The sequence below is a fragment of the Muscardinus avellanarius genome (assembly GCF_963383645.1).
Source record: "Muscardinus avellanarius genome assembly, chromosome: 20".
NCBI classification, from domain to species: domain Eukaryota; kingdom Metazoa; phylum Chordata; class Mammalia; order Rodentia; family Gliridae; genus Muscardinus; species Muscardinus avellanarius.
In genome coordinates this window covers 30,340,700-30,353,641 of record NC_137806.1, presented here as the reverse complement: position 1 = coordinate 30,353,641, position 12,942 = coordinate 30,340,700, and the positions used below count along the sequence as shown (strand labels likewise).

Sequence of the window (12,942 nt, the reverse complement as noted above, 5' to 3'; positions counted from 1 at the left end):
GCACATGCAAACAGGCCTTGGGTGATGCTCACAGCAAGAACGCAAGGTGGAGAAGCTCTCTAAGCTACAGCTACCCAGTGAGGCTCGAGGGACAACTGGTTGGATGTTCTGAGGAATGTAAGGCATAACCAGAGACGGGCAATTAAAAAAGAAAACAAGCAAATCAAAAAGTCACAGAAAGTGGCAAAGGATGAGGGATGGAGGTGAACGCAAAGAAACCACTGATGACGTACAAGGAGGCCATCGCGTGTGCTGCGCTCAGGAAACCTAGGAGAGACCCAGGTGGGAACACTGCTGCCCCTGACCGCAGGGTCTGTGGACCCTCAGTCTCTGCCCTCAGCGTCTGGTCTGTCCCACTGCCGGGAGCTGGCGAGGCGGGTATTAAGTAGGTCAGGAGCTAGGCAGGTAGGCAGTAGTGTGACGAACAGCAGAGTCCCCTACCTGCTCGGCCAGTGTCCACAGCCTGTGGGGCTACAGCAGCAGGGGGTGGGAGCGAGCAGAGAGGAGAGCAGGCCGGGCCAACAGAAATCCGAGATGGTACACACACACACACACACACACACACACACGCACCAAACCCGAGGATACAAATGGGATGGAGAGAGGGAGGGGGAGGGCGGAGAGCGCAGAAAGCAGAGAACAGAGCAAAAAGAAAAAACAATGTCAAAAAATGGAGATCGTTAAAAGTAATCACTACCATTAAAGGCTTAAAAAAAAAAACTTTAAAAAGATGTCAACGTATTCACGGCGCAACAACAGAAAATAGATGACTAATCATGAACAGGTGTATCTGAGTAATTGTCTAATAAATGAGGTAGCTGGTATTCCTGGTAGATGGTATTAGATAGGGCACTCAGCCCATCCGTCGTCCGTCCTTCCTTCTCTCCCTCTTTGTGAGCCACTGCAAATTGAACCCAGGGGGGATCCTACCTTTGAGCTATACTCCCAACCTACAGTTCACAGAGGTAGAGTCCCACTAAGTTACCACGCGCTGGCCTTGAACCCGTGATTCCTCTGCCTCAGCCTCCCAAGTACTGGAATTACACCAGCTCTCGGGTTTCTTTCCTTTCTGAAGGATGTGGAATACACATTGGTTCAGTCTGCTGACTTCTTCCTCCATGGAAATAGTGTTGAGCATCTGATTATACGGTAGTGGAGAGAAGTCTAGAAGCTTTTATATCTAAAATTAGGATACTGACCCCTAGTCATCTATCACAGTAGGCAACAGAATAGAAGAAAATGTACATTTGAAGTGTGAAGGAACCACACCAGAGACACATCAACGTCCGTGCTCTTCCCATCTCCTTTAGGATTTGGGGGACCTGCCTACTGCCCAGATTGAGCTGGTACAGCACCAAGGCAAGAAATCCCCAGAAAGACACTCGGGCCGCTCCTTGGACTGTTTTTCCTAGGTTACGTACTTATGTACTCCAAACACCCCCAGGAAATAGACAAAGCGGAAGAGGTGTGTATGTGTGTTACTGGGAGCTGAATCCAGGGCATTCTCCTTCTGGGCTACGCCACTCTGCCCCTGTTTTGAAACCGGGTCTAAGTTGCTGAGGCTGGCCTTGAACCTGTGATCTTCCCCTCTCAGCTTCCAAGTACTGGGACAAGTGGAAGATGCTTCACAGACACCTGCATGGAGGTACGACTGCTCTTGTGGTATGCTTTCTTCAAACTCCACTCCCAATCACAACTACCAGGCAGATCCAGGGAGGGCAGCCCCAGAAGAATTCTTAACTGGCTGGCTTCGTTTTTGGGCTGCCAAAGTGCTAACAAAAGCATATTGAAAAATCGCCATCGCTTGAAATGGAGCCAATTTTATAAAAATAAGCAGTGGTTTGAGATTTAAGAAAAAAATATAATTCCATTCTTCTGTCTTACTTCATTATAGTGCTTTTTACTACTGCTACCTCTCAGTATCTATCTTTAAAAGAAAAAGAAGAGCCTGGGGTCGTGCTGGACATTTGTAATCTCGGTCCTTGGGAGGCTGAGACAGAAGGATCCCAGCTTTGTGACCAGCAATTTAGCGAGGCCCTCTGCAATTTACTGAGATCTTGTTTTCAAATAAAAAATAAGGTAGAAGATGTAGCTCAGAGTTACAGCACTGAGTTCAATCCCCAGTGCCACAAATAGGGTCTCGCTAAATTGCTGAGGCTGTCCTTGAACCTGCAATTTTCCTATCTCAGCCTCCCAAGTACTGGGATTACAGATATGCACCACTATGCCTGCCTGAAGCCTTTTTGACAACTCCCTTTTTGTGTCCTGGTTGAATGTGGAGCCTCTCTATGGAAACTATATTCTGCAGTTGATCTTAGCCCAAAGGCCGAAGGGATGTTACTGGAACTATAAACATTAGACGCTCTCCCCTGCTCTGAGCCTTCCCAGAAGCCATGGTTTTGGTGGATAACCAAACTCTGGAAGGGGACAGCTGAGTATTCCTCTGGGCAGGGAAAGTGTCCGAGTAGGACAAGGGGCAGGATGCTGTGCCTGTGTGCAAGTGCCAAGTGTGGGAGCCAGCAGCCTTCTCTCGTTGAGACACTGCGGTGGTCTCATGCAGTCCTGGTTGCACGGCCCTAACACTGCCCCTCTGCCTCCTCTGGGGATTCTGAGAGCCACCCAGTGACATTCTAATAAAGTTATTTGGATTTAAAACGCTAGAGGCAGTTTCTGTTGCTTACGAATGAGAATGCTGCCGGCTAGGCTGGGTAACTGAGAATCCAGTTTCCATGATGGCGAATATTAGCTCCCATTAATCTGGGACAACGAGGAACAGGAGGAACAGGAGGCAGAGGACGTAAGCACGTCAACTGAATGTGATGAATCCCCTGGGGCCTGAGAAATTCCCCCAGCACCTTATTTTTATCTCCCTGATCTAAGAGCCGCTTAAGAGGAACCAAGTCAACCGAAAACTCAAATTAATGAAAGTCTTAGAACTCTTTATTTTGAGGCTTGTTCAAGATTTATATTACCTTCTGAGCCTTCTATCTCACTCTTTCTCAACAATGACCCTAACTTTTCTCACTGGGTTAATCGTATGAGTTTCAAGTTTTAAGATTGACTTGAATGGTTACTCTTTATTTAATCACAGAAATCTCTTTGTAATAGAGCTTTCCTCTTAGATAAACATTTTTTCTTTATCATAAAGACCAAAGTCTCTGCACAAGTTTTTTCATAACAAAGAAGCAACTGAGCTCTCTTGGAAAATAGAAAATCTCCTTTTCTCTCTCCCTCCCTCTGCTGGAAAAATTATGCTAGTTTTTCTGTTACATATCTAATAAAACCAAAGATCATACAGCTTATATGTTGGAAGAGTAATCATGGCCATGGAAAGTGTCTTTTCTGGAAGTTTAACAGGTCACATTATTTAACAGCATTAAGAGGAGTTTATGTTAATGGCAATTAAATACCTGAGACATAAATCTATCTTTCCAGTGCCCAATTTCATCATAAATTCAACAAACTGAAATGAAGTCATTTTTTAGCCAAAAATTCTGGGTCGGAGAATGAGGATGCATACCTGTAATCTTCATTTTATTCTCTTTTTTTTTTTTTTTTTTTGAGGGTCTGGGGCTGGAACCCAGGGGCATTTGACCTCCAAGCTACACCCCCTGCACAAATTTTTATTCTTTATTTTGAAACAGGGTCTCACTGAGTTGCAGAGGGCCTCACTAAGTAGCTGAGGCTGCCCGCGAACTGCGATCCTCCTGCCTCAGCCTCCCGAATGCTGGGATTACAAGCGTGCGCCACCACGCCTGGCTTCATTTCATTCTTTATCTTAAAGCAGGGTCTCATCGAGTTGTAGAGGGCCTAAGTAGTGAGGCTGTCCATGAACTTACGATCCTCCTGTCTCTGCCTCCCAAATGCTGGGATTACAAGAGTATGCCACCACGCCTGGCTTCCAGACAGGTTTTATTTATTGGGTTATTTATTTTTTGTGATACTAGGGATTGAATGCAGGGGCATTCTACCACTGAGCTGTACCCCCAGCCCTATTTCTTATTTTGAAAGACAGTCTAAGTTGCTCAGGCTGTCCCTTGAACCTGCGATCCTCCTGTCACAGCCTCCCAAGTACTGGGATTATAGGTATGTGTCACCATACAAGGCTTAATCTGCGTTTTTTTTTTTTTTTTTTGAAGTTCTGCAGGTGGAACCCAGGGGCATTGTACCTCTGGGTGACATCCCCAGCCCTACTTTTGCAAAGGGCTTCACTAAGTAGCTGGAGTGTCTGCGAACCACGGTTCTACGGTCTCAGCCTCCTGAATGCTGAGATTACAAGGGTGTGCCACCAAGCTTGGCTTTAATCTGCATTTTGTATTTCTCTTTCCTTTTCCGATGGAGTAGCTAGCTCCCAGCACTTCCAGTGGGCAGGGGAAAGGGTACCACCAGGCCCCTGGGCTTGCCCAGCAAGTGGCCTGTAGCCACTGCTTTTGGGTCTGAACGTGGAAGGAATGCTGGGTGGTCAGAGGTACCGGTAGGTGAGGTTGCAGCCACCCACCTTCCCAGCCCCTGGGAAAGTTCTGATTCTGTGTGTCTGTCCCTAACTCGTGCAGGACAGAGTCCTGCGACACTCTCAGGAAAAGGGAATTCCTACCTTCTTTTTCAACAAGTTTAATCTGCCACAGTGATACCCAGACTGGCATATTTTCTGTTAAGAGGTTGAAAAAGGAAGTGGAGAGTGAAGGTGGTCAAGCAGTAGGCTATCAAAAATAAATAAATAAAAAGCTCTGTTGGCAATGGTTACTGATTATCACCTATTTCACTGAAAAGCAGCTTTGCTATTTCTTTTCTTGGCACTGGAGCTTGAACCCAGGCGCATTCTATCTCCAAGCTACACCCCCCAGTCCTATTTTATAACAGGGTCTTATTAAATTGTGGAGAGCCTCACTAAACTGCTAAGGCTGGCCACACACTTGTGGTCCTCTTGTCTCAGCCTCCCAAGTACAGGGATTACAAGTGTGTGCAACTATTTCTCCTCTCTTTTGTCCTGGGGAACTGAATCCAGGGGCATTCTACTTGTGAGCTACGCTCCCAGAGATTTTTAGTTTTTATTTTGAAAATGTCTTGTTAAGATACTGAGGCTGGTCTCAAGCCTGAGATCTTCCCCTCTTGGCTTCCCAAGTTCTAGGATTACAGGCATGTGCTACCATGCCCAGCCAACACTGCTACTTCTTTCTTTTTCCTGCAGTACTGGGGATGGAAACCAGGGGCATTGTACCTTTGGGCTATACCCCCAGTCCTATTTTTAGTCTTTGTTTTTTGAAACAGGGTCTCACTGAGTTGTGAAGGGCCTTGCTAAGTAGCTGAGGCTGTCTGAACTGTGATCCTCTGTCTCCGCCTCCTGAATGCTGGGATTACAAGCGAGCACCAGCACAGCCGGCCCAATTGTGCTATTTCTATATTATTATGAAAACAGAAAGTTCCCCAACCTCAATATAGTCAGGTTCTCTGCCGGGCATGGGGGCATGCATCTGTAATCCCAGCACTCGAGAGGCGGAGATAGAGGGATCACAGGTTTGAGGATGCTGTAGTGAGATGCTTAGCCTAGAGCGACCCGCATTTCAAAAATACAAGAGTGGGGTGCAGCTTGAAGGCAGGATGCCCCCGCAGCCAATCCCCAACTAGACATCCATGCACGCGCGCGCACACAATGGTCAAATTCTCCCTACATATATAAGACTAATGAAATGTTTTTCTAGCTTCTAATTTCTAAAAGATCTGGCAGTAGAGGTCTAGGAGAAGCGCTACCCCTCTTCCAACAGGTCAAATGTTCCAGGACAGCTTACGTGTTAGGAGTGCTAGTCATGAATAACGGATACAACACAGGGACCAACTGAGAAAGAAAAAGGGCGTCCCATTACATGATTAAAAGATATTCTAAAGGCAGGTAAGCACCAGCCCCAGAAAACACGGTCAGCAAGTCGGCTACACAGGCGTCGTTTTGGGTCGACTCGGGCACGTGTTGGTTCCAAGGACTCACCTGTAAGCAAATGGCCAGGTTCACTCTGCAGCCGAAGGAGGTGCTGACGGCCCGCGGATGGAGGCCCAGGTCTTTAAACAGCTTGGAGAAGGACTGCGTGAGGGCGATCCGAGGTCGTTCTTCAGCCACCACCACGCAGGTCCTTACTCGGGACAAGTCCAGTCCTCGTGCCTGGAAACCAGGACAACGACACTATGTCAGCCTCAAACATGCTCGGCGGTGTGCAACCCGGACATCTCTTCGCTCCAAACCTCACAGAAGCAACAGAAAGCCCACCACGGCTCCCCATTTCCAGACTATGGGTACCCACGTCAGGATCCCACCATTTCTGGATGCTGTTGCAGAAGAAAATTTCTAAGGCTATTCTTCATATTAAAGATTCAGCTAGGTGTGGCGATGCATGCATGTAATCTCAGTACTTGGGAGGCTGAAATGGGAGAACCACGGGTTTGAGGCCAGCCTCAACAACTTAGTGAGATCCTCTTTCAAAATCATAAATAAGAAGGGCTGGGGGGTTAGCTCGGGGGGAGATTGCCTGTGGGCTTAATCCCCAGTACCCTTCCAAAAATAAAAAAGACAGTAATGGCTATTTCAGAAAAAGCACCACACACACCTCTTTGGTTTAAGCAGGGTGTGATGACACACCTGTAATCCCAGTGCTTGGGAGGTTGAGAGAGGATTGCAATTTCAAGACCACCCTCAGTAATTTAGTGAGGCCCTCAGAAACTGAATGAGACCCTGTTGCAAAATAAAAACTAAGGGCTGGGGCTATAGGTCAGAGGTAGAATACCCCGGGTCCAATCCCCAGTCAGTCTCTCACATACACACACCCCTCCACTTAAACGCAAAAATTCTGATTAAGATCCCGTCCTTCAAAAATAGGATCTTTCAGCAAAACAAAAATGAGCCGTACTCAAACCTTTCTACTTAAACACTAACACCAAATAGTTGCGTTCCCTGAAAAACTTAACTCACCTAGAGTAAGGCAAATTCAGGATCTTTCAAGTAGATCTAATGAGAATTAAGAAATCAAGACAATATTGTACACTCTCAATTATCACGATTTGTGCACTGAGAAACCTCGTGGTAAAAACAAAACAAAAAACCCTAAAACACTTGCACCTGAAAACAAGCCGAGCTTCCAGTGGCAGATTCCATCTCAGTGGGACTGTCCTAACCCTGTTCCGAGTGTCCCTTCCCATCCAACCTCCTGCACTGAGGCCGGGCGCCGAGCTCTTACCTTGAGGGATTCCGTCTGTGAGCCCAGCCCCTTGGTGCAAAGCTCCATCACTGAGTAGGAACAGAATGTGTCCCGGACCTTGTACTGACTCACGGCCAGAAGCCACAGGGCAGGGTTGGTCTCCAGCTCTGAGGGTGGGATCAGAATGGACTGGTGCCCAGAGTATACACTATGGAGACAGGAGAGCCGGTCAGGGCGCAGCGAGGCAGGGCCACATTAGCACAACCTTCACGCAACAGGACTTCTAACCAGCCCATCACTGGCAAGACAGGGATAGAAAAACCAATACTCTAAAAGGAAACCATCGGAATGGATCCACCATATAACGCAGCTATACCACTCCTGGGTATCTTTGCAAAGGGGGTGAAATCAGAATTACAGTAACATATGCATACCCATGTTAATAGCAGCACAATTCGTAATAGCCAAAATATGGAACCAACCTAGGTCTTCATTAACAGATGAGTGGATTGCAAAATTATGGGAAATACACACAATGGAATTCTACTTAGTAATGAACAAAATGTCATTCGCAAGATGGAAAGATCTGGAGAACATTATGTTAAGTGAGATTAGCAAAGCACAGAAAGAAGGGACATATGTTTCTCTAATATGCCCAAGCCAGGGAGTATTAGGGACGCCAGAGGGACTCCAGATAATGGAGGGGAAACCTCAGCAAAGCCAGAAAAGAGGGGGAGGGGAGGAAGAAGTTTGAGGTTTATTATAGGAAAAGCTACATTCGAATATGTGTATACATGCGAATATAACACTGTTAACCTGGGCACTCAGTATCGGGAAGGAGGGAGAAGGGGAAGTGGGGAGAGGGCACCAAATACTGTGTGAATATATGCCATTATCAACCTGATCCACATTATAATGAGACTATCGTGCACCAATACAAAAATAAAAATTAAGTAAAAGGAAATCATGTGCTTAAGCCCAAAAGTGACATGTACTACAGGAGTTATGATACAGAATCATTACCGTTTTGATTACTTCCTTAAACACATCTAAAAGCTGCGAGGCCATTGGATTTCTCCCAACACTGCTACTTTAATAGAGTGGGTCTGCTTTTAGAGTAGAAAACATGAGTGTCACATTTTGGTAGGAAGCCTAGAAGTTCTGAACATGAATTGTCAAACCACAGATGCTGCTTGTTTTTGTAAACACAGATTTTCTTTGGAGCAGGCCACTCTCGTGTTTAAATTTTGTTTTCAGCAGCTTTGAGCTGAGTAGTTGGGACAGATCACAGAGCCTGGAGTTTTAATAAATGGCCATTTAAGGAAAAGCGTGTCTACTTGTGGCTTAGAAAACGGGCATCCAGAGTAAAAGTAAATAGTTAAAGGAAGGTGTTCGCCAAATCACTTTAAGTTTAGATTTGTACTTTAAAATGACCTGCCAGGCATGGTGGTGGAGGCTTATAATCCCAGCATTTGGGAGGCTGAGACTGGAGGATTGGGGTTCAAGGACAGTCTCAGCTACTTAGTGAGGCCGTTTGCAAGTCAATGAGCCCGTTTCAAAATAATTAAAAAATAGGGTTGGGGGTGTTGCTCAGAAGTAGAATGCCTCTGGGTTCCATCCCCAGTACTGCAAAAAAAAAAAAAAATATATATATATATATCAAAATGAGTCAAACAGAAGAACGATGAACAATCACTTTTATCTCTATAATTAGAGAAATGAGAAAAATAATTAAATATTTTATCTTATCATTAATGGTTCAGATAAAAGGGGACAAAATATTTACCAGAACTAAGTTTTTACTATTATGAATCAGCAATAGACGTCATACAGTATATAACAAAATACCCAAATAAATCCCCTCTGAAGAGTTAAATAACATCACCCCATGACATCTCAGAGCTAGTAGCACATGAGGCCTCCTCAACGGCTACGATGCCAAAGCCACTTCAACATGGCCTATCTTTTCTGATGAGTTTCAAAATTCTAAGAATTCAGTCTGCTAAAGAAATGTAAAGAGCGGAGCCTGGCGGTGTACACCCTACAGCTCCCGCACTTGAGAGGCGGAGATGGGGTCAAAGGTTTGAGGACGGCCTCAGCCACACAGCAAGACTCTCACCTACCCTGTGAGACCCAGTTTCGAAACCAAACAGATCTGAGGTGTAGTTCAAAGGTAGAATGCCCATCAGGAAGTAAGGACGGAAGGTTGGTTAACTTGGCCCACGCTATCTACTGATAAAAAGGCCCTTAGTATGTTAGCTATTCTTTAGGTCATATGACAAAGGGCATTTGGGGGCAAGTTTCCATTTCTTCTTTTATTCCTCTATTCCAAGTTTCATTTATTTTTGCCAAAAGGAAATACAGCAAGCTGACCTCTCTGTGTTCCTTTCAAAGGGTACCAATCATTTGTTTGCGATCCAGGAGCTTAGGCACATAAAGGAATATCAATCCTCAAATTATTGCTTGGCTATAAATTGGCTATTTTGTTCTAATTTAAAAGTTTCCTTGCGGCGAAACACCTCTAAGCACAAAATTTGCCACATAAACCATTTCTAAATGCACATTACTTTTACAGTCATAGGTAATCACACCTGTTCTTAAATTTTTTTTTTGCCCACATTCGAATCTCTGTTCCTGGTAATCAATTCCCCATTCCTCCTCCCAGCCTCTGGTTTCTTTAAGCCTACTTTCTTTTCTCTTTGAATTTATGTATTGCAACTATTTTAGTGGTATTTTGCAGTATTTATCCCTTCCCGTTTGGTTGATTTTACTTAGTGTAATGTCTTTGAGGTTCCTTCACTCGGTAGCGCGTGTCAGAATTTCCTTCCATTTGAAGGCTAGGTAATATTTCATTGTATACCTATCACATTTTGCTTTCCCATTTGACCATGGATAGACACGGTCTATCCACAGTTTCCATCTTTGGCTCCTGCTAACAATTGTGACCAACTCTGTGGTACAGTCATTTCTTGGGTCCCTGGTTGTAATTCTTTAGGAGAGAGGCACGCAAACACACACACACACACACACACACACACACACTCTCTCTCTCTCTCTATATATATATATATATATATATATTGTGCGTATATACAAGTACAATTGCTGGACTATATGGCAATTCTGTATTCTACTTTTTGGAGAATCCACAGCAGCCAGGCCATTTTACATTCCTAATAACAAGAATTCCAATTTTTCTAGCTCCTTCTGAAGGTTTACTATTTTCTGTGTTTGAGCAGAGCCTCTGTAATGGATACGGCATGGTAGCTCACTATGCTTTTGATATGCTGTATCTACAGCAAGGTACACATCTTTTTATATTAAATAGACATTTTCTCTAAGTCGGTTAAATCTCATTTCAGTAGTTGTAACATTCAAACTTTTGCCAGCTTTTCACGTAGATCAGCCCTTGGGAAGTGAAGTCACTAAAGATCACTTTGTATTAAGGTCATTTAAAGGAGATTAAGGGACAAGTGTATCGTGTATCAGAGGTCAGATTCAGACCTGTAAACTGACCGCTTACTACGAGAAGTTTACAACCAAACGAGACTTCTGTACAAGCTCAGCCAAACCCTTGAAGTCTGTACAAACTTACCCAGAATTAAGAATCTGATCTTGACATCGGGAGTTCCTGGTGAGTTTAGCAAGACAGGGCAAGCCTTCCAACAGGTTATTTTCTTACATTTGAGGAAACCAAATGTAAGTCTCCAAATAACCTTCCAACAATTGCACACTTGGGGTCTTAAAGCAAAGCCAATATCTCCTTAGCTCCAGCAGTATATCTAAGGGTTGAGCTATGCCTCCACCCACACCCAGAGACCTAGGCATCATGTGTGGAGACCTGCAGTCCGTTCGCATGGCCTGTGATAGCTATGAGATACAGTGCCACTCTCCTTTCCTCCAGAGACCCCTGTACAAACAAGTCTCATCTCAGCTCCTTCTATCAAGAAAGAATTTCCCAGTTGGAACCGGTTCTGCTGGGACTTGATTTCTTGCTGCACAAAGACCCCTCTTTCTCAGTCTTGCGTAGACTACAGTACTATAGAACCAGTCTAGAAATCAATTAGGGGTGACAGGGAACTAGAGCCTAACACGTCAACTCCAAGGAGAACTCTTCAAGGTGGCTTTCAGCAGGAAGAAGTCAAGAATGGAATGCTTCCTCTGTTGAACAGATATTACAAAGGACAATCTCGGGGCCAAAGATGTGTGATGTGCCAGGAAACAGCCTAAGATCTAAGAAGCCTGCATGTATGTATCTTATAAATCATCGCCACTCATTAGCAAATGTTACGTGTCTTTCCCATCTGTGAGGAGACAGAACATAGGGCTATTGTTAACACCAAATGCCATGCAACTCATTCATGAATCAGGGTCAGCAACACCATCTTAGATTTTCTTACATGATTTCATTGCAGCTGAAAACTTTAAGGACTAACATTTTCAAAGCCAGACACCAAACATGCCCAATGATATCCCAGCCCAATGTCTTAAGGAATAAACAAAACTCAATTAAGAAATGATTTTCCTTTTAAATTCTGACAGTGTCATTTCCAGATTGCTCCCAAACTTTAACTGCTACCATAAGGAGATCCCAAATCAAGAGAATTAACCGGGCGTGGTGGCGCACGCTCGTAGTCCCAGCACTTGGGAGGCTGAGACAGGAGGATCGCACGGGTTCGAAGCCAGCCTCAGCTACTTAGTGAGGCTCTCAGCAACTTAGTGAGACCCTGTTTCCAAATAAAATATAAAAAAGGTCTGGGAGTATAGCCCAGAGGTAGAAAGCCTCTGGGTTTCACCCCCAGTGCCACCAAAAAATAAAAAATAAATAAAAATAAATAAAATAATACAATTTATATATATATATATATATATATATATATATATATATATATATATAAAAGAATTAGACACAAGATGCCCACCACCAGCTCTGTCAAGAACATGTATCAGGACTAATGATTTGCTCCATCAGAGCTCAGCACACTGAAGTGTGGGGCCCACAGCATGAATTCAAGGCTCGAGAATTCCAGGGACACTTGTGAAAATACTTTCCCACATTCCCCTCTACCCTCATAAGTACTGAATAAGAGAAAAATTAGTAAATCCTGAAAATAGGGGAAACTTAGAAAACTCAGCTTGTAAATCTCTTACTTAATTCAACAAATGCTAATGATCGTACTTGTTAACCAATACTGGGTGGTTTTTTTGGGGGGGAGGGAGGGCACTGATAATTACTTGCTTTATTTGGAGACATTATTTTTGAATAATTTCTGGAACCTGAGCTGGTCTAATTTGGATCCAAATTTTAGAACAAAATGATTAAAAAGACATTTGCGGACAGAAAGAAAGTCAATGCTTTCAGATTATTAACATGACAAAACATCGTTGAAAACCTTTGTATGTAGGCTTTCAGCAATGTAACTGCACAACGCCCCCAGTGGGCTCAGCCCTTCCCCATAGGCAGGCAGGCTTGCTGTGGGAAGTCCCTGGATCCTGCTGTGCACTTCAGTTATTCCAATGTTAGGCTTTTCCTCAATTCTAAGAACCACCAGCTTTACTTAGGTACTTAGCATGCCATACAACTCACCCACGTTAAGCACCAAAACCATCAGCAAGTGAGCAGAGTTGGACCAGTTACCATTTGCGGAACATACTCACCACCCTAAAGCGACCCCTGAGTATCGGCGGTCAATCCCATGCTCACCCCTCGCCCAAGCCAATTATTATCCTTTTTGCCTCTGTGAAGACCTCGTTCAAGTGA

At 44.4% G+C, this 12,942-nt stretch overlaps 1 protein-coding gene across 2 annotated transcripts in view; it reads right to left on the bottom strand.

The window, feature by feature from the left end:
- DIP2C (disco interacting protein 2 homolog C) overlaps window positions 1-12,942 on the bottom strand; it is a gene marked incomplete at both ends in the record, with an annotated part of 371,916 nt that overhangs the window by 19,382 nt on the left and 339,592 nt on the right. For both annotated transcript variants that reach the window (XM_080716999.1, XM_080717000.1), the window contains 2 exons: window positions 5,981-6,151; window positions 7,221-7,389. In XM_080716999.1, the coding sequence (XP_080573125.1) occupies window positions 5,981-6,151; window positions 7,221-7,389 (340 nt within the window). The remainder of the gene's footprint in view (window positions 1-5,980; window positions 6,152-7,220; window positions 7,390-12,942) is intronic.